Raw genomic sequence first — 26,259 nt, 5'->3', positions numbered from 1 at the left:
CACACACACACACACACACACACACACACACACACACACACACACACACACTTTGCCCATGCATTTCCACCAGAGTGCCAAAGTGGTGGCGCCCCGCAAGCGCTTGTGACACATGACGCGGTCCACGTGGGCCTCGGCATCTCCAGAAGCCCACTTTCCACGCCCTTGAACGCATGAATCGCTTTCTCCAAGGCGCCGGAGTCAAAGTGGCCGTCACATTTGATTTGCGGGGGTCCAAGTTGTTTGTCAGATCCGTTGATTGCACGTCTCAAGTGGGCGATCATGACGACGTTGCCTGGAAGCGTGCCGCGGATGATGCGCCCGACGTCTGGACAGAACTACCCGAGGACCGGCTTCCCTCTGGAAGGTACCCACCAGCTGTTTTTTTTTTTTTTTTTTTTTTTTTTTTTTTGGGGGGGGGGGGGGTACGGGACAATCTTTACTTTTAATTGTGATCCCGAGAGATTGTGTCTTTGTAGCAACAATAATGCACATCAATCGTTCTTAAATAGGTTTATATCGTCGTAGTGGATGGAAAACAGCACTGCGTAGGGGAAAGACCGTATTTTTCTTTCAGTGGGACATCGGAGGATTATAAGCACAAAAATAAACACTGGGAAATATCATCTGCATGTTTTTATTGTACGCGCCCGTCGAATATTAATTGCCACGATCGGTCGCCCGCGTGGTTCATCTGGTGGTTTTGCGACGACCGTTTTTAACACTTTATTGCCAATCAATGAGCGCACTAAAATCATCCATTTTAAAATTCATTGATGCCAGCTCACACATTCTAACAAAGCGAATTGAACATTGATCACAGGTTTGATAGATTTGTAGATTTGAAATGAAAACGTGCTGTTGCACATCTGCGATGGAGAAAAATAATGTAGTCAACGTGCTTCTTGTTGTCACTGAAATTTCCGTTCATTGAAAATCGGCGATATGAATCATAAACTCGATAAATAACATCCACGTCTTGCACCTTGCTCGCCGTTGCGTTTTCATCCCATTTCTCGCGGCTCTTTCCCTGAAATGTGTTTACTAGCATTTAAAATAGGAATGCGTGACAGGTGTTGTTCTATCGTTTGCGGACTGATTCGAAACGAAAGGAAAACCAACGAAACCTGCCGTGTCGAATATTGATCCGCTCGCGAAAAGAATCGTTTCTCGCGAGGCGACGTAGGCCTGTAGCCAGCTGTCGAAGTAGGCCGTCAAACAATAAGTTCTGTCTGTCCCCCGCGCGCGCGCGCGTGGCGGTTCCACGCAGCGTCGACCCCTTTAGGCCAGGGTCGAGTCAACCAGCTCGGGGGCGTCTTCATCAACGGCCGCCCCCTGCCCAACCACGTTCGCCACAAGATCGTGGAGATGGCCCACCACGGGATCCGACCGTGCGTCATCTCCCGCCAGCTGAGGGTCTCCCACGGCTGCGTGTCCAAGATCCTGTGCCGCTACCAGGAGACCGGCTCCATCCGGCCCGGGGCCATCGGGGGCGGCAAGCCCAGGGTAAGCCTTCCGACGACGATCGCGGCGCACTGCGCGGAAATGAAAAGCTCGGGAAATGGACGGCCGCGAAAGTCGGCCTTCCAAAAGTCAAATCTCGCCGACGTTGGGCGGTTTATTTGTAAAAGTGGAATTTGGGGGCTGTGGGAAATTGTTCATAAAACGTTCGGAACGGCACGTTGGAATCGATTTCCCCGTCAAATGACTAATCGCTTGAATTTGCCGTGTTGGAATTAATATCGAGCAAATATATCGACATGCATCGCACGTGTAACGACGCGATTAGAAAAGCGCCGAGCCGCGAACGCGAGTGACGCGGCCTTTGTCCTTTTGGGCCCGAAGCAGCAGGTCGCCGCGCCGGACGTGGAGAAAAGAATCGAGCAGTACAAGAGCCACAGCCCGGGACTCTTCAGCTGGGAGATCCGAGACAAACTGCTCAAGGACGGCGTGTGCGACAGGAGCAGCCTCCCTTCAGGTCACCAACTCGCGAGCGCACTTCTTGCCTTCCTCCATTCCTTACGCCCTTCTTCCTCTTGCTTGCCAAAACGCCGCTGACTTTCAAATACGCAACAATCGCGATTACAATTACTGTTAGTATTATTATTATTATTATTATTAGTAGTAGTAGTAGTAGTAGTAGTAGTAGTAGTAGTAGTAGTAGTAGTAGTAGTATTAGTATCATCATCATCATCATCATCATCATCATCATTGCTATTAGTATTATTAGCATTGTTATTATTTTCATTGTGTATTATTATTATTATTATTGTAATAATAATAATAATAATAATAATAATAATAATAATAATAATAATTATTATTATTATTATTATTATTATTATTATTATTATTATTATTATTATTATTATTTGGTACACACACACACACAAACGCACACACGAACACTTACGCGTACACACATGTACACGCGCCCGTATTAAAACACATGGTTGGGCATACACACATAGGCACATTAAAACGCACACGCACACACACACACGCGCACGCACACACTCACACACGCGTGGAAACGCACGTACGCACACACGCACACTTACGCGTACACACACGCGCGCGCGCACATTAAAACGCACACGCACACACACACGCGCACACGTCCGCGAGCAAAACCACAAGTTCGCGTTCCCGCGCATACACCCCCCACGCACATATAATGTACACGCACGTGCTTACCCGTACCCACTCACGCACACGCGCACATTCATATCTTAATGAAAGAAATACATTTTTGCAAAATAAATCTGATGAATAAATATACATTATTAATAGTGCCGCCCTTATTAATAGTACTAATACACGTAACTACTGCTACTAGTACTACTTTGTTAGTAGTAGTACTACTAACAATAATCCGATTGTAATGAATAATGCTGATGTTTTTTTTTTTTTTGTGTGTGCGTTGTAGTGAGTTCCATCAGTCGAATACTGCGAGCCCGTTTTGGCAAGAAGGACGACGACCAAGACGAAGACGAGGACGAAGAAGACGAGGACTGCTTTAAAAAGGACGAAGAGGAGGTCAAGAAAAGCAAGCACAGCATCGACGGCATCCTCAGAGACAAAGGTAGGCCACGCCGCGCCGCGCCGCGCCACGCCACGGGGATTTCACAACAAATTGGGCCCAAGTGGGGCTCGTTTTGTCTCCGCGCCCCCAGACAGGAACCCCCTTATTATTTCTCATGCGTTATTGATGAAGTGTCAGGCCCGCGGGGAGCGGCTTAATTCCGTGCTTACTGCTTGGCGAGAGACGCGTGCAGTCATATCAATTACGCTCGGGGCTTCTTTCGTCGACGTCAGCCACAATTTAACCTTACAGTCGTCAGGAAAACAAACTACTTTTCAACAAACGAGGGAAATATACAAAACAGGGGCTGTCGTTTTTCATAAAGCAAAAAATACGTACGGAGCATTGCATTTTTTTGCATGTAGACATGTCCTTTTTTTATTTCGGTTCGAGTCAAATAAATGGACTGACAATAATCTTCCGTCCTCGTTTCAAGCAAAGATGTGTTTTTATTTTCTTTGAAATGAGCCCGGTGCACGCGTCTGTCATCTTCTAATCACCGGAAGATTTCTGGGACTCCGGCTGCTAATGAAAGTGTTGTGTGCTGAATAGGCATCCGTGTTGGAGAGATGTAATAGCTCCGAGGCATGGTAAGAAATAGATTTATCCCCTATCAGCCCTCACTCTTCTATATTAGGCTCGCGGGCACGCACGACGCGCTCCCTCGCGGGGCTCCAAAGCAGATTAAATTGAGCTTTTATTTCTTTTCACTTTCATCTTTTTGGGCAGCTCACTTGACGCGCGGCGCATGTCAAGCCCGCGGGGAGGAAACATTCATGAGGCTTGAACGTTTGCCTTCAAATACGGACTAGCAATTCCATTTATTTCCCTGGTTTGTCCCGATGCGTTTGCATGCAGGGGTCCTATTGACACACACGCACTAAAATGAGGATTCTGTGAGAAACACTCTGGCTTTCAAATTCACACATTCAAAACAAACAACGGTCAAAATTCGAAATCAAAAATATAAATAAAGTGCCACAATTTAGTGAACGACTATTAATGTGTTAAAATAACGACAAAAAAAGAACCTTTCTTAACTGTGTGATGAATGCACAAAGATTCTAACCACAATAATAAAAAAAGAAGGTATTTTGTCTAACTTTGCGAATGACGTGTAATGCGAAACAGTGGACAAAGGGCTTCCTTCTGAGGCCCCTTCTTTGAAGAAGTAACCTTTTGTGTTTTCTATTTTGACCTTCCTCTCTCAACACACTGCTCACACAGAACCATTTTCAAGTTAAAAACACACATTTTACACTTGAAATATCGACGTGTCTTCAAAACGTGTTACCGATATGGTAGATTCCTTTTAATGGTGGTTTAAAAAATGTGCATTTTAAAATCAATCAATAAAACTAAAGTGAATTTCCCCTCATTGGACGAAAGAAGGCGATCTATTAAATATGTGATTGAGATCATACCTGTTTGTGATGGATAACGTGAGCATATGTTGAGAAAATGAACACAAGTGCGCGGAGACGTCTATCTGTGTTGCTGCACGTGTTAGTTTCTCTTTTGAAACCAAAGAAGGCTTGCTTCTCATCAGATTGACTTTGACATGTCCGTGACATTTCAATCCTTGACACTGCAATGACGCAACCTCAGAGGCATTCGGGTTTACGTGAGAAGGAACGATTTCAACGACGCATCAAGGTGCGCGCATGCGGTGGAAACTGTATACAGTGGTCGAGTGGTGAAGTGCGGTTCGAATCTTCGTCCTCCTCCCTCAGTAATATTTCCAAATATACACATCATGTGTCCCCGTGGATGAAAAAGCACAGAGAGTAACTGTCGAAGCAACCGCCTCTTCGATATCCACTCTCTCTCTGTTTGTCGAGTGTAGCGACAGTAGCCATGCAGGGGAATTGGCTTCTTTCTTCACAAGTGCTCTTTGGGCTTCAATGAAAGAAATATACCGCCATTTCCCCCTTCGTCACAGCACGTGATATTGGAGATGTATTTTGTGGCTAGAATCGTTGCTGTTTTTTCTTCTCCCTCTGGTTTAGCTTCAGTGTAATTACATCATTGACCGCTAGGTGGAAGCGCACCATATTGGATTGGATTGGATTGGATTGGATTGGATTGGATTTGCCTTTATTAGTCTCGCAGTGGAGAAATGTACATTTCACAGCAGCAAAGTCATGAAAGAAATGAAAGTGGAAAAGCCAAACACAGGAGCTGCTGGAAAGGCAGCCACTCTCGCGGCGCCGTCTTGATATTGTTTCATCCATCCATTTTCCGTAGCGCTTATTCCTCATGAGGGTCGCGGGGGTTGCCGGAGCCTATCTCGGCTGTCTTTGGGCGCGAGTCGGGGGACACCCTGGATTGGTTGCCAGCCAATCGCAAGGCACACAAAGACCTTCGACAGTAACTCTCACACTCACACCTAAGGACAATTTGGATTCGTTCACAGTAAAATTGACAAATGAAAGAATGAAAACAGTATTTTAGTTTCGCCTAGTTTTTATATACGATTATTTGATGTGAATTCCCTTCAATACCTATAGAAATCGACTGCAATGAGTTGAGTCTGGATTTAGAAATTCACTTGGTAACTTAGACAAATGATATTATTTTATTTTGATCTCTAATAATAATAATAATACATTTCATTTAAACGCGCCTTTCAAAACTCTCAAGGACACTTTACAGTCACAGGATTTTATTATTTTTAGATCCCTCATGATATTTTAGGTTCTCAGACAATGTTCATTAGAATATATTCTTGGCAGGGACGTTATGCATTTCTCCTTTTCCCCCTCAATAAGTTATATTTGTCAAAATTATTTGAACATATGTCTGAAGATCTAGATACATTTAAAAGCTATACAAACGCATATGCTAGATTTAAATGGGGCATTTCTAGATCTCATATTTCACTTATTGCTGCATGTGGTGCTCTGGAACGTAATACTCACAACGTAGGCACGCAAGGGGAGAGCTTCAAAAGGTTGTTTTCAACAGCAGTTGATGACAACAGCAGGGGGGCTTTTTTCCCATTGGCGCGAGTTGATTTCCTGTGCTGCATGCATGGGGTCAATCGCCTGGTGTGTGCCTCTATTTTGCAGACTTTTATTGATCTATTTATTCATGTATTTATCCATTCATTTATGTATTCACGTTTATTTATTTATTTATTTATTTATTTATTCACATTTTTGTTGATTATATGCCTTTTTATTTATTGATTCATTAACTATGCCTTTTTTGTTTATTTATTTATGCACACCCTTTTATTTAGTTACTTATGTGTTTGTTTATTTTGCCTTTTTATTTATTGATTCATTTATTTATGCCCTTTTATTTATTTATTCTTTAAATCATTTATTTATATATGCATTTAATTTATTTATGCCCTATTTATGTATGTATGTATGTATTTATTTATTTATTTAATGACTTGCTGATTTACTTGTGTTGAGCCTGTTTAGGCAGGGTCAGCTTTGACGCTCAGTGCGAGGTGGGCCTTAAGGAGACTCAAAAATTTGGATTCAATGCGAATGTAAGCGCTTGCGAGTATCTACATTTGTATCTACTATATAATAATTGGACCAAATGTATCTCCATTTGGTCCGAAAATGTACTCAGATGGACTCTGTAGCCGCTCCCTAACATCTTGCACTAAAGGCTCGAGAGAGGGCTGAATGATATGTCAATTGAAAAGAATACAAGAATTTGTTGAGTCCATCTTCAAAAGACTTGTATTGGATGTGTTTGCATGGGTTTATGCGCTGGTGTCCCTCTGTGCTCACTTGAGAGGGCGATGCTTTGACAACCAAGGTAGAGACAATTGTAGCGGCCGTCTACAGGGACTGTTGTCCGCGTCCGTTGCAGCTATTGATGGCATGTTTCCGCGGGCACCTGCGCTTCCTCCACTCCATATGCGCTCTCTCGGAGCTATTCTTCCGGACTGGAATTGTGAGGGGACCCAAATGTTGGCCGGAGATAACACAATCGTCACAGGCTCCATCCTGGGCTGCGCGTCAGTGTATTGAACTAGGATTAACCTCCCCTTTCCCCCTTGCTGTCTCATACCAAAGAAACGGGGACATTAAAATAAACACACACACACACACACACACACACACACGCACGCACGCAAACGCACATATCCCTGCTCCCGATGATGTTTTTTTTCTTCTTTTCTTCTTCTACCACCATTTTCAAAAGAACAGCCCACATAAGTTATGTATGTTAGCTTGTCACATTTGTGACATTCCAAAATTAATCACAGATCATTTTTAGGAAAATCTTCTTTCCGGTTCCAGTTCCAAAATGACAAGACGTATCTGGACTCTTCCATTTCAGTGGAAGAAGCTGCCCAAAGGAATTAAAAACAAGTGGATCCTTAAGGCCTTTAACTCATTGGCTGTCATTCCCAAATTTCTTCGGGAAATGAAAAGTGTCACGTGGATTTGCAAATTTCTTCGGGTTTTGTTTTTTTTCTTGCGGGGGGTGCCGATAAAGCGCTGGCCAGACTTCTGGCAATGTTTTTCTCTTCCATGAGGGGGCAGCATTTGCCTTTTGTCCATGTTAACGCTCGGTCACAGCTTCAGCTGTTGTTAAAACGCTATATCAATCAATATGTATGTATTGCATTGCATTTTGGACAGCCGCCCTCATTTCAAGCTCATATAACTCCAGTGCCATATCATTTAGGAATGAGCTCTTTTTTTCTGGTGAAAGAAAAGAATCCAAGGTTTCTTACGCTGAATTGAATTATGTCGTCCTAAAACTCAACATTCGGTGGGTCCTGCAATGAGAGTGAAAATGAGTTAAAATAGTGTTAACCCTTTTGCTTGTTTATCGGTGTAGTGCCATGAACCTCTTTTTGCAATCAAAAGGAAAAAATAAGATATTAATATACGTATTTGAAAAAGAAGCTGTATTAATGAGTTACTTTTTGCCACGTGACAAATATGCAGCCTGTTGTTCGGTTTTGTTTTTGGACGCTGTTTAAAACAACTGTTGGCAATCGCCAAATTGGGTACAAATCAACAGTGAGCTACTTGTTGACAGTCTTTCACCGTTGTCCTGATTGGGACTGATCCGGGGGTGTCTTTTCCAAAACAAATCTTTCTAAATGGCCGCCGCTGGGCTCGGAGGGGTGAAAGAGAAGAAGAATCTGCTCCTCCTGCGATGGGCTGTTCACGTAATCCTCCTTTCATTTGGCCGACAAATGCCACGAATCTTGTCCGGCGAGCCGACGGGAGCCTGATCGGGGAACAAAAGGGGAGCCAACAAAGAGCCAACAGGCAACGTGGACTTGAGGGCTGTCACCAGCCCAGCCTGCTTGGGGGATCCCACGAACAACTAGCTTGCTGCTAGCGCAATGGCAATCACGTGACAATATAGCAAGGCAAAGTGGAGGAAAAGTGAAGACTTGGCCGCTCTCGTGGCATCTGTCCTCTTCATGTTTGCTCTCCTACGGAAGGGACATTGTCTTACGTCTCTTTGAAACAAACGCCCGGCGCCGCGAGCGAGTTGAAGGTGTTTGGATGGCGAGGACTTGAAAGCGGTGACTTGACTTGGATGTCAAGCTTCGACTGGAGCGAGGACCGATCCACTGAAATGAGCTTGACAACATTCGGGGGCTCCTTTCCTCGCCGACTAGTTTGCAGTAGCTGCAGGACAGACAATGTCAAATAGACTTTCCTGGTGAAAATTCACTTCCGTCTTTTCATCATTGTCCACTCAATTTAATTCCCGCTTTTTTTTCCCGCCATATGTCTTGAATTATTCATGCAAAATATCACCACTAGCTTTGTTGTGTTCATTACCTTTTTTTTCTCCACAACAACCACGATGACACATTCAAACTACACATTTTAGGACACATACCGTAAAATGCTGTGAATAACCGGCCCCCAATAATTGGCCTGAAAAATCTGTTGTATTTCTCTATATGCTTATCTCATATCCAAAATTTGCTGGTATCCATTACTGTCTAATTGACTAATATGAAAGAATCAAAACATACCACGAGATATAAACGCTTTTAATTGCAGGATAAAATGCTTTTTTCCCCCAATACCAACAATGAAAGTCTTTCAAAGCACATTTTCAAAAGTCTTTCTTGCGCTGACTGATTTTAGTAAGCTCGACTTAGCTTGAAAATGTCATAAGCACTGTTTTTCAAGTGTTTTCCAATCATGTACTTTTACGTACTATATGCGAAGCATATCAGTGACTAATAATGCCCGACTAATTTGGGATTTTTCCAAACAAAAGTTAGTGTTATTCAAGGTTTTGTTTTCAGTGTTATTCAAAGGTTTTTACAGTACTATTTACAAACAAGAATCCAAGAACGATTCAAAACGTTTGAGAAGAGCTGATGTGTGGGCCAAAAGAACTTTGGAAAAGACACGTATTATTACTGTGGCTTCCGCCCTCATTCCAAAAACATGCGTAGCAGGCTGATTGAACACTAAAATCGTCCCTGGGTGTGATTGTGAGCGTGAATGGTTGATATTTTGCATGAATAATTCTGCGATTGGTTGGCTAGAAGGTCAGGGTGTCCCCCACCTACTGTCCGAAGACAGCTCTTATAGGCTCCAGAATGCAACTCTCGTGAGGATAAAGTGATCTGGAAAATGGATGGATGTATTGATCATCGGACATTGGTGTTTTTTTCTTTCAACGAACACAAACGGACCTTGGAAATGTGAACAAGTAGACAAGTCAGTCAAATGTGTGGGCTTTTGACCGCTCCTGACTGCCCGATTGGAGCAATGTGATTCGCAAAGAAGTAGTACCTAACGGTTTGGCCCACATCGTACATTGTGAGCTATGACTGGAATTGCTAAAAGAAATGTCACGTGAGCTGCTGTGTACACACAGGGTGGCTACTGTCCGTACGAATGACCTGTTTTTGTGAGAGGGGGAGCTAAAGTTGAAGCATCAACTCTCGATGGCCAAGAAGAGGACATCCATAGTGTCCATCCCAACTTTTGGCGGGCTTGTATTTTGCGTGCGCGTCGGCCATCCGGGTGCGGGCACGCTGGGCTGGGAGGCTGCTGTCCATTGAAGAAAAGGAAACAATGTGAAGCAAATACTTGAGGCACGCCGGCTGACAGTTTATAAAGTGGCAAGCATTGTGGCCCGAAGGCAGATGTATGAATACCTCTGAAAAGACTCCCTCGCATTGACGCGATTGAAGTAGACAACAGCAAAACGCTGAAAGGAAAGCTTAGAGCGTGCGCTGCCAAGCCGATCTGCATTTCTAATGCTCCCACTTGGAATTAATGTACGTCTGCAGGAGGAGGGCTCCTCGTGTCCACTCACTACTCTTTGCATTGTTGGAAGTACAGCCATCTTGGGCTTCCGTTGCCACCACTATACGTTTTAATCATGATCTGTACTCCGCTCAGTTTTTTTTCAGTCAACATTTCACTTTAATATACGTACTTGATTCTCCTAGTATGGTACATAGTCCTCTTGTAGAAATACAATGAGGAAAAAGATATTGAAATGAATGAAAATATCTCAAGTTACAGTTTGGTTGTCTTTGACTTGAAGGTGCAATACATTTCTATGTATTCTTTTCGAATTGTTGTTTTTATAAACATTTATCCTTCATCAAATCTATGTGTGAGCCTTTTCATCTGCATGATTTAAAACAGCCCTTTTTCTTTGAAATTTCGTGTAGTGCTGCTCAAACTGCGCCTAATTACCGTGATGGTGGTAGATTTGTAGATGGAGTAGTTTGCCTTTTCGCATTGATATCGGATCTCTCATCATAACGCCAATCAGATGGATGCATCACTGATGAAATGTGGATTTTTAACCATACTGTACACACTTGTGAGCTATCTATCAATTGCAAAGAAACACATCAGTGAGTGCGTTTTAGCCAGCAGGCACATATCATTGTCAATTCCCATCTCTCACAATAAAACAATTTTATTGCTCTGAAAAAACATTCCCCTGCTTGCTTTCTTTAAGCCTGTGGCTGTGTCAAGCATATCTTCAGAGGGCCTCTCCTTATCATAGTTGCTCACAGCTCGAATACATATCACTGTTTATTAATAGTGTGCTTTTTTTTTTTTTTTTCAGTTTACGGCTATTTTTATTCATTTATTTTTTATCTACTAAATAAAGACGTGAGCATGCAAGAGTCCAAGGCGGAAAGGAGATCAGGACTTAGCAGTTACTAGCAGTTTGCTAAGACATAATGCCCACAACAAGGCAGCATCTTTGTGTGGGCCGGATTTACTTCAATGCCACTTCCATATGATATACACTAGACGACAGTATAGCCTTAGCGGACGTTGTTTGCCTTTGCGTACATCTTTGAAGAAAACTAGATGGGTTGCGTGAGCGAGGCCGCAAAAGTTGTGGTTTTCCCAAATATTTTTTCCACCCAACCAACACCATTCGGCGCAAAGTTCCTAAATCTCTTGGCACGTATGAAAGTCATCAGTGTAAATCTGCACGGTGCCGCTTACGCTACACTTTTGCCTCATGTGTTGTTTCTAAATAGAGGCGCGGTGACACAAAAGGCAGGAACAATAGTGAAATGAAACAATGAGGGCGTCGTGGCGCAGGTTTTGTTGACGGCGAGACTTTTGGTGCCAAGTGGAGAGTCGCTTTGTGGGAATAAATCACAGTACTTGGGCCTCATTTGAAAGCTTGAAAAAAAAAACAACGTATCAGTCGAAGATCCTTATTGCCCAGCGGTAGCCATTGTTGTTGGGCCAACAATTCTCTTGTCGCTTGGACATATCGAAAGGGTTGATGGTACAGCATAGGTCAAGGGTGCCAAAGTCATTAATTGAACTTACGGTTACCTCTCGAGGGCTGTTGTGATTGACGAGCTACAGTTTAACCATGTGCACAATATCCGGCACCAAACCTGAATTTGATATTCCTCATCTACCCCTGCAGAGGTCATAATGATCAGTTTTAAATAAAAGGCTGTCATTAATCCGATTTGTACAAAATACTTTAAATACCAAATGTAAAACAAACACAACCAAATAATTAATTTGGTAAATGCTGTCCTTTTTTGTTGCAAGACGGCGTCGTTCAGCCTTCCCAAACAAGGGAAGATTAACAAAGAAAAAGCTGTTACCGCAGAGGAACGGAGCACTATCTCTGTCTTTGTATTCATTTGGCATCTCAATTACATTAGCCCAAATGAATTTGCCAATGTGAAGTCAAACAGCAAAATTGAATTAATGTTATCATCATTAGGTAATCAGAATGTGCCATTATAGAGAGAGACGACGAAGAAATGGCGTTGGCTGGAATTTGCAGGTCTAAATGAATTTGATGTGCTCTTCTTTTTTCTCTGGTAACTTTTTGTGGCTTCACACAATGGCAGGGATTTGAATAAAACCAACGTTATGCTAATCATATTCTCACTGCCACACGTCAGTGTGGTTGTTATTCCTCTGCAGCATATTTGCAACACGTTATGCCAAAGACGCTTAATTTGATGAGTCGATGGTCTGGCAAGCTGCACATGATGTGCATCGCATTGACCTTTTTTTCGCCCATGCCAAGATCATCCCCATTGTTCCAAAAAATGCTTCAATATAGGATGGACAAATGATTAGTTGTTTTGGACGTCCTTTTGGCCCTTCCGTGTGTGGACTATGCATATTCCCAAAAGGATTTTCAGGGATTCTTCTCACATTTCCCAAACCAACAATTCGTTTTGGATTCATTAATTTGTATTTTTTTAATTGACATTATATTCATAAGCGCTGTTCAAAACTCTCAAGGATGACTATAAATTGTCCGTTAAGGCCCTATTTTCATGCTCAGCGCAAGTCATCCGCCCGCAAACCATAAACACACACACACGCTCACACACGCTCTCACACACGCACACACACGCATGCCCGCACACGCACACACTAGTTGTGCCATGATACAGAGATTCTTTTAATAATTCAAAATAACTAATAATAATAATAATAATAATAATAATAATAATGCCTTTGTCTGCCAATACTGGAAAAAAAATCAATGCTGAGGTCAGAAAACATCATGCAGAAGCACTGGCGGTAAGAATGAATGGAATATGAATAATAATAAGGCATTGAATGAATTGATTTGACCAATGTTTCAGGGGCTTACTGATCTCATACTGAGTCCTGGATCAGATCCGCCAAAGTTGGAACTCAGGTGTAGCCTAGTCCAAATTGTCAGCTGAAATATCTCTTTCCATTGTTGTTACACGTGAAAAAGCTGCGTGATGGCTGTTGTCACTTGGAATGAGATTGGCAAAAAGTTTGGTTGTATTTGAGCAAACGCAGTGTCGGCATGTGCTCGCTCTCCTTCAAGATGCCCTGGGGCACCATTGAGTCAGTAGTCAAGACTTTGCCCAGCTCTTGCTTGCTTGCTTGCTTGCTTGCGGCCCTATGGCCTGACAACCCCCTGAGGTGTGTCTTCTATTTGTACTGAAAGCTTGGGGGACACTGGTGGATTGTCTTTTGAAGTGAGGCCGTGGCAACTGACCCCCAAGAGAAGTCCCCAAGACCGTGACAGCTTGGCTCCATTAGCTCCCTATTTATTCACTCGACCCCGAGCCTGTCTTGTTTTCCATCAGAAACCAAAGAGGCTGACTTGACATTACATTTCCCAATATGGCAAACGAGGCTCCATTTCACCTTACACAACACAGAATTGGCCTTTTGCGGGGTTTATGTGTGAGTCCGTCCAAATATTGTTTCACGTGTAAACTTTCATTGGTGCAAATAAATAAATAAATAAATATCGGGCACTGTGAACATCTTTCTTTGGTTTGCCAAGGAAGAAAAAAAACATGCACATGTGGTATAAAATTGCAAATACAACCAAATGTTCTACACACCTATTGTTAATGAAGCAAGACGGCACCAAGTAATGGCGAATGTGAATATTTTTGAACAGGCAGTCGAATGGATGAAGTGTCAGATGTGGAGTCGGAGCCTGATCTGCCCCTCAAGAGGAAGCAGCGCCGAAGTCGTACCACTTTTACAGCAGAGCAGCTGGAAGAACTGGAGAAGGCTTTTGAAAGAACCCATTACCCTGATATTTACACCAGAGAAGAGCTGGCCCAAATGACCAAACTCACTGAGGCGCGAGTGCAGGTAAGACATGTTTCCAAGTCCTTGGCCAAGCATGACCTTGAGCCCTTAGTTGCTCCTTCTTCATCATACTCGACATGCTCATTCGTTACATGCGATTGAACACCCCAAATTGAGGCATTGTTCCCTATGGTTGACCGGAAACTCTGCTCACCAATTAACCAAGGCAGAAAATAACTTTCACAAGGTACAAACCAAAAGAATCAATGAAAATAATTGGGCGTCATGCCAAGAACAAGCTGAAAAGTCCATGTTGCCGTTTTTCAATTGGTTGCAAAATGTTGTGGATGACACTGATCCTGTCCTGTCCTGTCCTGTCCTGTTCTTCAACGTGTTGGCGCAGGTGTGGTTCAGCAATCGCAGGGCCAGATGGCGAAAACAAGCAGGAGCCAGTCAGCTCACGGCTTTCAACCATCTGTTGCCTGGCGGATTTCCGCCAACAGGGATGCCAACGCTTGCCACGTACCAACTGGCAGACTCCAGCTACACCGGCAATATTTTGTCCCAAGGTAGAGCAGCACTTTGGATCTTCTTTGAATGGATGGTCGAAAAAATGGAGACACTTTGTCGAGCCTTTTTTTCAATATTACCTTAGTTGGCTTTGCTTTGAATGATTAGCATTCTTAAATCCATTCCAAATCCAGCAGATCGCTTGACAGTGAGGTTAACTTAGTTAGGTTGGATACAAAAATCCTACATTGTGGTTATTGTAGAGCACAGGTGTCAAAGTCAAGGCCCGCGGGCCAAATCCGGCCCACCACATCATTTTTTTTCGGCCCGCGAAAGCAAATCAAACTTGGTAAATTGCTAAAATCTGAGCCAAAATTTCATCTTTTTGGATGTCAACCACAATAAAAGTCATTATTTTTTACTTCAGATTTGAAAACGAGTTATTCATTAATTTGCTGTGTGCTCTATATGTAATATTTGAAGGGATTTAAACATTCTAATGGGTTCCCCAAATTCATAACGGCCCTCGAGAGGAAACCATAACTACAATGTGGCCCACGGCAAAAAATGACTTTGACACCCCTGTTGTAGAGTGTCTAATCCATTTTTAAGATTAAAAAAAATGTGAGATACCCAAGAAGGCGGGAGGGGGTTAGGGGTTAAGACACATTTTGGCGCTTACTACTCTTAACATCTTTGTGATGTACATACTTGCCACGTTGGAAGATTCAATGATGGAAATTGTTTTTTGTTATTTGTCAATATATATCTTGTGACACCCCAAAAAGAAAACAAAGGCTTGATATTGCATGTGTCAAAACTAAAATAAATACATTGAATAAATCTGTGGGGAAAAAAATCTGCAAGTAGGTGAGCACATCTCGATGAGGGTCCACTTGAATAGAAGAAACGTCTTTCAAATTTGCAGGCCCGTCCGTCCCTTTGTTTCTAACGGGGGAAATTACAAGGTCAGTTACAGTCTGGTTGCGGGCCTCCATAATCTGCGAGCAGCAAGTGAAGCTAGTAAATCGAAACAGGGTTAAGATCGAGAATGTGATTGCCATGATTACTTGAATGTGGAACTGCCTCGGCTTGGAATTGAAGTGGATTTACGTGGGACGGGAGGTGTGAGACAGTCTCTTTTCTTCAACGGATGCTACAGCTTCGTGTTTGCTTTCAACATTTAACTTGAAGCAGACGTGCACATTTTACCATGACGTCCCTGATCCACTGGTGAAAAGGATGCTTTGATCCTCTGCTCTTTCATCATTATTTGTTATTTGCTTTTTGTGTGTGTTTTGTTTTCACTGCAAGAGTGTTTGCCTTTTTTCCAGCAGCTCCTGTGTTTTGTTTTTCTACTTCTTCCTTTCCTTTCATCACCTTGCTGCTGCGAAATGTAAATTTGTCCACAGCGAGACGAATAAAGACTAATCTAATGTAATCCAATACTTGTGGTGATATTTTGAGATTGTATGCTCCATACTGTGATTTGTGTCTTCAGACGGCGGCGGTACAGTTCACCGGCCCCAAGCGCTACCTCCCTCCACCATTCACCAGAGCGCTCTATCCGGCAATGACAGCAGCTCCGCTTATGGTCTAGCTTCCAATCGCCACAGCTTTTCCGGCTACTCCGACAGCTTCATGACATCTGCAGCGAGCGGCCACGTCAACCCGGTCAGTGCCGGGCTTTCCCCGCAGGTAAATTTAACACGCATGAGGAAGGCGGCTGGGGGGTCCATTTTGGCTTTTGTTTTGAACTCGCTCCCATTTCAGTGACGTTAGGCCAGGCAAGGCTCAACACGGTCACTTTTTGTTTGGATCTGTCTCCTAACGCAGATCCTTGCTGCAGACTTCATCCAACCACCCACCCATTTACTGTATTTGATTGTCAGTTTTGATCGCAGTTTCCCAAAGCTGCCAGACCTACGTTCGTCCAATTTTGGTCGACGAGACAGGGGAGGTGAGGATTTCTGACAAAACAGGGATTTTCTGTTGTTGCGGGGAGTTGGGGATAACAGAGGTGTCTCTACGGCATGTCTTTAATCGTTTTGTAGGGGCTTAATACTACACAAAGAACACCACGTGTGTATCAAGAGACATGGCTCTCTTCATTTAGTAAAATCTATATCCCCAAAGAACGCAGTCTTGGTTTACACTAGGGATTACCATGAAAAGAGAGAGAGAGAGAGAGAGAGAGAGGGACTGCATTCTATACTCTATATTGTCATGGTTATTGGTTTACTTGCGAGTAGCTTTGACTGCTTACATTTTAGGCTCCTTTTGACAATGAAAGACAATCATTTCTCTTTGCCGCATTTGCTGTTCACCTGTGAGGAATGATTAGAACTGATGTCAAGGTATTTAACAACGAATTCATGTGGGACTTCCCACATTTCAGGATCCAGAATGGCTCATAGATCATTTTTTTATTGGATTGCACTCTAAGTGATCATCACGCAAGCACACCATTCCTGGCAAAGGGCTTGTTGATTCATATTTATTCGAATGAGTTCATGTCTTCTGTTTATTATTGGTCAAGGTGATGGGAATACACAACGTATTTTATGAGGGAACTACAAGTTGGGAGGTGAGGTTTTGGTTGAATTCATTCATTGGACGTTGTTTCACGTTGTGTCATGTTGAACAAACAAATGACGATGTGAGGATTTGTAGAAATTGTTGTTTTTGAGGACGCTTACTTGAAAACACGTTGACGCTCTCTTGAATGAAACACTTGGCAAAAAATTCCTTCAAAAAGCCATTGCGTGTTGTAGTTGATGTTATTTTCGACCGCTTTATATGATACGTATTTTAAAAGGCTCATAACATGGCCATGCGTGGAAGCTTATGGTCCATCAATGAGAGTTTTAACATGCGAGCTTCATGCGGGAGAAATCAATGACACTCATTCATTTTCATTCACCGACTATTCATCTGTCAATCGAGTTTACTTTGAACGTCATCCTTTCACCAAAATCTGGAGCATTTACATGCGATTGTGGCACAGCACTGATTCCTTTCTTCAATTGCACAGAAGACATGGTGATCCTGAACACCTGGCAAGAAGTGCACACAATTATAAACAGCCATATTATATATATATATATATATATAGTGCACATTTGAACCTCTTCTTCATATATTCAAACGGGGAGAGGGAATGTTTGGCTGCTGCCAATTCAAAGGAGTGCTGAGAAAAAAAACTGCAATCCTCAGTGGGTAAACAGTGGGTATGAAACCATTGCTATATAATAATTGCTTTCCTTTCACATACAAAAAGAGGAGCTCGCATGAATTGGATGGACCATTTTCTAATCAGGTCATTGAAGGTGACACCATCACTTCTGACAGTGACCCAAAAATGTCAATGCGTTACACAAGTAAAAAAGGGAGAAACAAAATGAAGCTCTCATTTTGTGTCCAGTTTGTTGTGAGAAAAAGATTTAGTAGCCTGTACCATGGAGAAGCGCTCTAGCTTGCTATTTGATGTTAGGCACAAAGAGAGAGAGAGAGAGAGAGAGAGAGAGAGAGAGAGAGAGAGAGAGGAGGAAGGAGAGAGAGAGGGAGGGAGGGAGGGGCGAGTAATGCTAAAAGAGAGTTGGTTTGAGTGTTGGGGGATCAGAGCTGCTTTGGTTCTGTGGCTGTGTGTCTTTGATCCATATCCCCCGGCCTGCCTGCCTGCCTGCCTGTCTGCCTGCCTGTCTGTCTGCCTGCATCACGAGCTCAGGCCTCTGCTCATGTTTCCAGACAACTGTCGGCCTGAGATAAGGTGGGCTTGGCTGGGCTGGGGGGATGCGCAGGTGCTTCTTCACACTTATTACTCCCTCCCCCAACATTCCCTCTCACTCACACTAGTGAGTATTTTTATAGTGGATGTAAAAATGGCCAAAGCTCCTGTCATTTAATTTTTGAAATGTAAAAAAAAAAAAAAAAAAAAGCACAATTTAAAATGTTTACAAATGTCTGTCTCTGTCTCTGTCTCTGTGTCCAAGCAAAAAAGCATGTCGACTTCACAGGTACCAGGTTCAATTCCAGTTACCAACTTCTTGTGTGGAGTGTGAATGTTCTCCCCGGGCCCGCGTGGGTTTTCTCCGGGTGCTTGGGTTTCTTCCCACGTTCCAGAAAATCATGCACGGCAAGCCGATTGAACGCACGAAATTGTCCTGAGGTGGGAGTACGAGCGTGGATGGTTGTTTGTTTCTCGGTGTCCTGCGATTGGCTGGCAACCGGTTCAGGGTGTCCCCCACCTAAAGCCCTAAGATTGCTGAGCTAGGCTCCAGCGCACTCCCTGACCCCAGTGAGAATAACAATTGGAAAATGAATGAATGAATGGATGGACGGACGAACGAACAAATGAATGAATATTGTACATGATAGTTGTCCATGTTAAGCGCTTTGTTACAGCTTCAGCTGTTGTTAAAGCACGATATGTAAATCAATATGTATTGCATTGCATATATAATTAATTATAATATATTTGTTCATGTGTATCCCCTCAGTCATGAAGGAAAATAATCAGCACGGGAAAAAAGATAGGTAGACGTGCATCTCTGATGAAAAAATGAATTTGTTGCAGAATAATAGAGAGAGAAGGAAATGAAGAAAAATACAATCCGTGTTGCTATCCAGCTCACTTTTAGTGCGCGCTTGGAAGCCGTGCGGCAATATGAGTCTCGGCTGCTCTTAAAATGTACGCCATTAAGCCCTTAGACTGGGCATACTGTCAAGTGTGTCAAGTGTGTCAAGTGTGTCAAGTGTGTCAAGTGTGTCAAGTGGCAGACTCCAACGTCAAGCAATCAAAAAGGATGAGTGGCTTCATACTCCAAGGTTGTGAGACGTCGGCTCAAAAACACATGCCTCTTGACTTTGCATAGACGCTTAGCTGCCGCCGCAAAATGAAAGAATCACACTGAAGGAATTCATTTGAAGGAAGGTTGATCACGGCTCACCGTTTTTTTCTTCCAAAGAAACAATAATCCACATTTTATTTTCCTTTTTTATTCTTTGGAAGGATTTTGCGCTGATAATACGTCGTTTGGTCATTATAGCTCGACTTAGGAGTTGCAATTTTGCTCATTTGTGACTTTGATATTTGGCAGGCTGAATAGGAATTTGAATTGGTCAGCTGACACTCAATGTGTCCATATATTTTGTTGTTGTACACATTTTAAAAGTCTTTTCTAGACTCGCATGTCGGATGGAGAGAATTAAGCGTATTTGATTTGATGACGCTACAAGCAGAGCGGCGGCGGAAGTAGGTCAGCACGCCACGCGAAGGCTCGTTTGTTTATGATTGTCAGCCGATAAGTCCAGGATGTACCGTGTGCGTGTGCATGTGCGTCCCACGTGAAAAATGATTGTCTTTCAGAGATGAGATGATGGCTGACTTGTTTGGTCATGTGACATTGGTAGGCTGAGCCCCGATTGGTCCAGTCTTTGTGATGTCATTTTCAGGTAGGAGGAAGTGACAAAATGGCCACCCCTTGAGATTTGCCGTTTGATTCCCATTCCGCAAAGGCAATGTGAATCCGACGGATGCATTGATCCGGTCTCATTTGTCCGATATGGATGCATGAAGCGCACGCACGCACGCACGCACGCACGCCTCTGCTTGCGTCTCTTTGCAGGTGATGAGCATCCTGAGTAACCCGAGTGGCGTTTCCTCCCAAGCCCAACACGACTTCTCTGTGTCGCCGCTCCACAGCATGTTGGAAGCCCCTCCACCTCACGGCGCGTCCGCCCCCGGCGGCCAACGTTCGGCGGAGGCCTCCATTAAGACGGCGGACAGCCTTCCGTCCTCCCAGTCCTACTGTCCCCCAACGTACGGCACCGCCAACTACAGCGTGGACCCCACCGTGGCTGCCGCGGGCTACCAGTACACTCAGTACGGCCAGAGTAAGTCCTGCTGGTGTCCCGGCTTAGCGTGAGGCGTGTCTCGCTAAAGCGAGCGTTTGCTGACAGGATGTCAGAGAGCATTCTATTTTATCCCCGAGGTATGGCTGTGATGTTGGTCGGTCACACGCACGGCGGGTAAGTCGGGTAAGCGAAAAGAAAGTCACACTTCAAAAACAAAAGGCAAAATATCCCCAAAACATTGAGGAGCTAGAAAGAAACAAAAAAGCTCAAGACAGCTTTCAGCATTTGCATTTCCATTTGACGGAAACACGTCAATCGGGGCGCAACAAGACGAACGACATCCTGAGGGAAGGCAGAGTCACAAATAAAATGTTCAACGTTCACAAAAGCAGCAGCTCTCAAATACACCCCGTTTTGTTTTGCTTATCTTCAATGATCAGTTTTTCTTAAGCTTGCGACAAGCCAAAATTGTAATTGCTGCGAAACCCCATTGATTTTGCTAGCGTGACAACAATGCGACCTTTGTCTAAATGACACCATTGAACATAGTTCGTTGGCGCCAAGATGTCGCAAGATGGCCGCACAGCAATACTTTGTACTTGAATGTAGCGCGGGTGATTGACAAGCTTTTCCACCACACACGCCTTTGATTTGTTTGCAAAATAAAAAAAAAGTGGCTATACTGTACAGGGATCGATTGTAATTACAGATGCTAAAAAATGGCAGCACGGGGCAGTTGTTAGCTTAGCCTTCATTAGTCTCGCAGTGGAGAAATTGACATTTCACAGCGGCAAAGTTATGAAACAAAATGGAAAGGAAAGGAAGAAGTAGAAAAACTAAATACGGGAGCTGCTGGAAAGGCAGCCACTCTGGCGGCGCCATCTTGTAGTGAAAAAAACAAAACAAGTAAATAACAAATCATACGACATAAAGACACAGTCATTTCATCTGCGCCCTCCTTGTTGTATGAAGTAGTTCGAGACGAAAGAGGAGAGGATCAAAGCTTCCTTTTTCCCAGTGGAATGAGGGCGGTCACGCTGAAATGCGCACGTCTGCTACAAGCTAAATGTTGAAAGCAAACACGAAGCTGTTGCATGCGTCGACGAAAAGAAATTGTCTCGCGTCAATCCGCTTCGAGTCCGAGCCGCAACAGTTGCACGTACGCCTCGGCGCTCTGCGTTGATGCTCCTTTCCTTCTCACCGCGGGACAAAAACAAGCCAAAGAAAAGCAAGGCTCGGGCGCCATCTCGGACTTGTTTGAGCAATCACTTGCGGGAGGATCCGCGTGGAATGTCATGGCTTCAGCCATGAGTCACTTTCATTTTGCTCGACATGAGCAGTGGATTCAAAAAAGACATGCCTCTTGGCGTGAAGCCCGACACAATCCTTTCAGGGATGTCAAGGTTTTGGCTCAGTCCTCTTTCTGTTCCTGCAAAAACTAACTTTACTTCTGGCTTTTCACTCTAATTCCCCCCCCCCCCCCAAAAAAAAATATATATATATATATATATATATATGTACGTATATAAAAAAAAGCAGTTGACAGACAGATGAAAGAACCTAACCCACTGTCAAAATAGCTGCAATGTATGCGCGCGTGTACATGTTTGCGTGTCGCTCAATAGACTCCACCTTGGACACGGAGGAGTGTGACTGCTCAGCAGGGGTTTAAGGTGTAAATCTGTCTGACGGCGGAAAGGAAAGCTTCACATGGAAGGCCCGACTAAAGCGCGGAGGGTCCCAAAGTGCTCCCGGATGACAGACTTGCCCGCCCATAGATGCTCTTCTTCCTCCTTCGATGACACTTTGCTTTTTTGGTGCACTCGGCGCGCAGAAGCAACCGAACGGACACGCACGCGCTCCTTATCCGCACACAAACACCTCGCGTCGTGTCACGTAGCTGTCAACAATCTTCTCGCGTCGTTTGACATAAAGAGGAGCCGTCGGCAACTCAACAGGGGCGGAGCCACGAGGGAGAAATATGCTGAGCATTAACGCCGGCTTTGCAGATGATTCTGGGCCTTTTGTCAGTCTGTCTGACTTGCTGTCTTCTTATCGCTCACTTTGAATCATGTCAACAAAACAAAATGGGGAGGGGGTGCCGCTCGCTCACATTACAACAAAATTAAGCCAATACGTTTATGTCGGTCTGTTTTCCACGTTTGTCGAGAAATGACCTTGGCGCTGCGATTCTATGCTTCAACTTGATATTTTGTGTCGGATTCGCAAAAGGTAAGACTGTGGAAATGTGTGACTTGAAATGGACCGGCCGTATGCGTCATTTCAGAATTGGAGGAAAAAATTCCACTTGAATCGGATCATTTGAAGAAAAAGAATCAATGAGTCATGAGATCCTTACATTTGTCCTTTACAATGAAATCAAGACTGTTAAATGCTATTTTAGGATGAATTCCATTCAATAGTATTCAAAGAACAGTAACAGATGTCTGCTAAAGAGTACATGCGAGCTGCATTCGCAGCAAACTCATTGTTTTGGGGCAAATCTCATCAAGGTACGAAAACATAGAGTACCACGTTAGAAAAAATATATGACAAAAGACATCTTTGAGAGGGACATAAAGCGTGCGACGTGTTCTTTTTCTACCAATTCAATTCAATCTAACATGATGACAGACAGTAACGGTTATTTGCTGAAGAGTGCAAGCGAGCCGCATAGTAGTACACTCTTTGCATAGAACGGAATACATTCTTGACAGTAACATCAAGGGTGGGCTCTTGTATTTTCTCTTGCATGTCATTTTTGAGAAAAGGCCTTCCGTTTTGTCTTTTTCTCTCCAGCTGCGATGAATTGTCTTGCCAAGAACGCGGGCCTGTCCAGCCAGCGCAGGCTCAAGCTGTCGGATCACTCTGGGGTTTTGGGACTGCTGCAGGTGGAGACTGGTCAGGCCTACTAGTCCCCATTGCAACCTCGTGGGCACCGCCACCGCAAGCCTTCCTTCACCTTCACTTCCTGCCGCTGTAGCATTTTGTCAAGAGTTTGAAAAGAAAAGAAAGGGCGGCAAATATGCACATTATTTGCTTTGGTCTGAGGCTATTTTGCAGCTAACATCTTCCATCATTTCCAATGGGAGCATTCCAGCAAAGTATTACCAGTCGGGATATTTGACAAACTTCCTTTTGGGAGTCAGAGCTTCATTCATGTCCAAATGGCTCAAGAGGGCCTGAAAAATATCGGAAGGCTTTTGAAAGGCTCCCTTTGTGTCAATGCACCCAGCAATCGCAATGATCTGTTTCAAAGCTTTTATTTTTACTTTTTACCTTTTGACAATCTCAAGATCGCTCAAAATAAGTACAATCCATCATTTGTGACATATTATTGTAAAAAAATGTATATCTTTGTAATATATTGTTATTAAGCAATGTCAAATCAGGTCAAAATATTTTTTTTATGTGCTTTTAAGCTCTCAGTCGTACAGGAGTGGTCCATCGATGAAAAGGTTTCTTCAGCCGTCATCTGGACTTCTTTCAAACTAAAATTTGCTGGTAGTTTTGACCCTATATTTATATCCCTACTGTCCAGACGTGGCGGTGCCGGACTCTGCTATGATTGGTCCCTGCTTTCAGGTTGCGGGGAGCAGAGTACTACTCCCTGCAACCCTACTGATTGTTCCTATTGTACTGACTAACGATTGGCCTGATTGCCCCACTTCCACCGGTATCACCTCCTCAGTATTACTAATCCTATGTTGCCTAAACAGGCTATTGTACGAACGATCCAAATTGAACCTCACCCCACCGTACTGGTTTCATGAAGGATTTCGTTGTTTTATGAAAATCGCTTCTCTTACTCCCCTTTCAGAGCATCTATGTTCTTTCGATAAGATATATATATATATATATATATATATATATATATATATATATATATATATATATATATATATATATATATATATATATATATATATATATATAGGGCCGAAACTACCAGCAAGACTTTAGTTTGCTGAAGAAGCATCTTGGATAAGAAGTGAAACGTCCGACACCTTGAAAGAAGTAAGTACACATGGCGGCTGAAGAAACCTTTTCATCAATGTGTTTTTATGCGAGCGTCAGCAAATGTAGTTGGCGATGAGACATTACAGATTTTCCATTTTGGACATTGTTTCATTCTAAATAAGAAATAAAAAGGCAGATCAAATTTGTATTATGATTATTGTTATTTTTATGAATATACTGTGGCCAAATCCACAGTGGATTGTCTCAAGTGTGTCCTTTTTTCGGGGAATTCATTGTCAAGTTCTTTCTTCACTGTTGACTTGGACACATTTGTGTGGATCAAACAAGACTTGCCTTCTGTAACTATACTCACCTTCGATTATTTAATAAAACAGAATGTGATTAACGACGCGAATGCTTTTTGTCTGCGATTGGCTTACAACCAGTACAGGGTGTGCCTGTGTTTTACTTCATTTATTTGATTTTTACTCCAGCGAGTCCACAGATTTTTAACGAGTAACGAGTGTAAAGGCCTCAGTTTTTATTGGTCCAATCTCAGTCTACATTCATAATCTCAGATATTAGCCCTCAAACACAAGCAGTCTCTTCCGATTTCCGAATGCTGCTCTTGCTGGTTTTTTCGCCAGTGTGGATGTAAAAATTAGATTCCGAGTTTACTGAAGTAAACTCGTATGATTTCAAATATGTAGTAATATTTGATGTTCTTTACTTTATTAGGGTTATTCCTCAGGGTCATTTATTTTTATTCATTTTATTCAAATGCAGTACATTCTCGTGTATGAGAATGAATTCATTCAACCCAGTGACGTGCGGTGAGGTTCATGGCTGGTGAGGCACTGACGTCATCTATGACATCACCGCTCGTCTCTGCTTAGTATTTGAACGGTAAATGTGAAAATTCAGCGATTTTGAAAAAAATCCTAAAACGGTATAGTTAAATGGACAAGAACTTTAAAGTACAAATCACTAAATACATCTAACTGTTTAATTTATTTTTTCATTTGATATTTCCATGACAGCTTTCCATGGTGACAGGTGAGGCACTGCCTCACCTGCCTCCACTGACTGCACGTCACTGATTCAACCCCAATGTTTGGAATAAATATCGTTACCTACTGTCGCAGACAATTCTTCTTTTGTTTGAATCACTTGATCAAGTCTCTTCTAACATTTCATCATGTTAAAAAAAGCATGGGAAAAAAGACTCGTCTTTCCTGCTGATATCTAATTGGATTGGTATCGGAATGTACACTCGGGAGCAATATCAGTTCAGTCTCGGAAGTGAAACAGTTGTCGCGTATCGGCACGCCAAAATGGGGAGTTCACGTTCCAGAAAAGACAATCAGATTCTTGGAAATATCCAGTCCAACACCTCCACATGTGAAGGTCAAGTTCCAGGATTTGGACTTCCGTGAACCAAGTCCCGCAAACAAGGACTTTAAGTTCCACGAACTGGCCCTCCATGAAGCAAGTAGCTCGAAATTGGAAGTCGGCGATCCAAATTCCGGACGTGCGGGATTGTAATACGTACGTCGTTGTTTCAAAGAACGGGTGGATGATGACATTGTGTAGTACTACCATCTAGTGGCAGAAAATCAAAGCACGTCTTTTTTTTTTTTTTTTTTTTGGGGGGGGGGGGGGGGGGGGTTGCATTCGTTCAAAAAATGACATATCATGAAATGAAACCTTTTGTGAATTATTAAACGACAATGGTTTCTCAAGTTCTCGTATGTTGCCTCATGCTTCATGTGAAAGTTATTCAATGGGTTAACAAAAGCTGTACCGCCAATGTGGACATTTCCAGTA

The 26,259-nt window shown here is 43.2% G+C and overlaps 1 protein-coding gene across 3 annotated transcripts; it reads left to right on the top strand.

Moving 5' to 3' along the window:
- Positions 1-66: 66 nt before the first annotated feature.
- Positions 67-24,838, top strand: LOC148904202 (paired box protein Pax-7-like). Of its 3 annotated transcripts, none has more exons than XR_016117576.1 (9): positions 67-367; positions 1,271-1,506; positions 1,846-1,978; positions 2,930-3,085; positions 13,970-14,169; positions 14,510-14,675; positions 16,118-16,314; positions 20,321-20,511; positions 23,272-24,838. XR_016117576.1 is itself a non-coding variant. In XM_089015622.1 (9 exons), the coding sequence occupies exons 1-9, from the start codon at positions 283-285 to the stop codon at positions 23,385-23,387; spliced, it is 1,557 nt and encodes a 518-aa protein (XP_088871748.1). In that variant the 5' UTR covers positions 76-282; the 3' UTR covers positions 23,388-24,838. The 3 variants fall into 3 exon arrangements, 2 of the variants coding, with proteins under 2 accessions (XP_088871748.1, XP_088871756.1); XM_089015622.1 differs by having other exon boundaries at positions 76-367; positions 20,244-20,511; XM_089015630.1 differs by having other exon boundaries at positions 79-367; positions 1,849-1,978; positions 20,244-20,511.
- The last annotated feature ends 1,421 nt before the right edge of the window (positions 24,839-26,259 follow it).

Source organism: Hippocampus bargibanti, linkage group LG01 (genome assembly GCF_051943395.1).
Source record: "Hippocampus bargibanti isolate YZ-2025 linkage group LG01, ASM5194339v1, whole genome shotgun sequence".
NCBI classification, from domain to species: domain Eukaryota; kingdom Metazoa; phylum Chordata; class Actinopteri; order Syngnathiformes; family Syngnathidae; genus Hippocampus; species Hippocampus bargibanti.
Note: the sequence above shows the minus strand (reverse complement) of the source record. Positions and strands in the feature narration are given on the sequence as shown.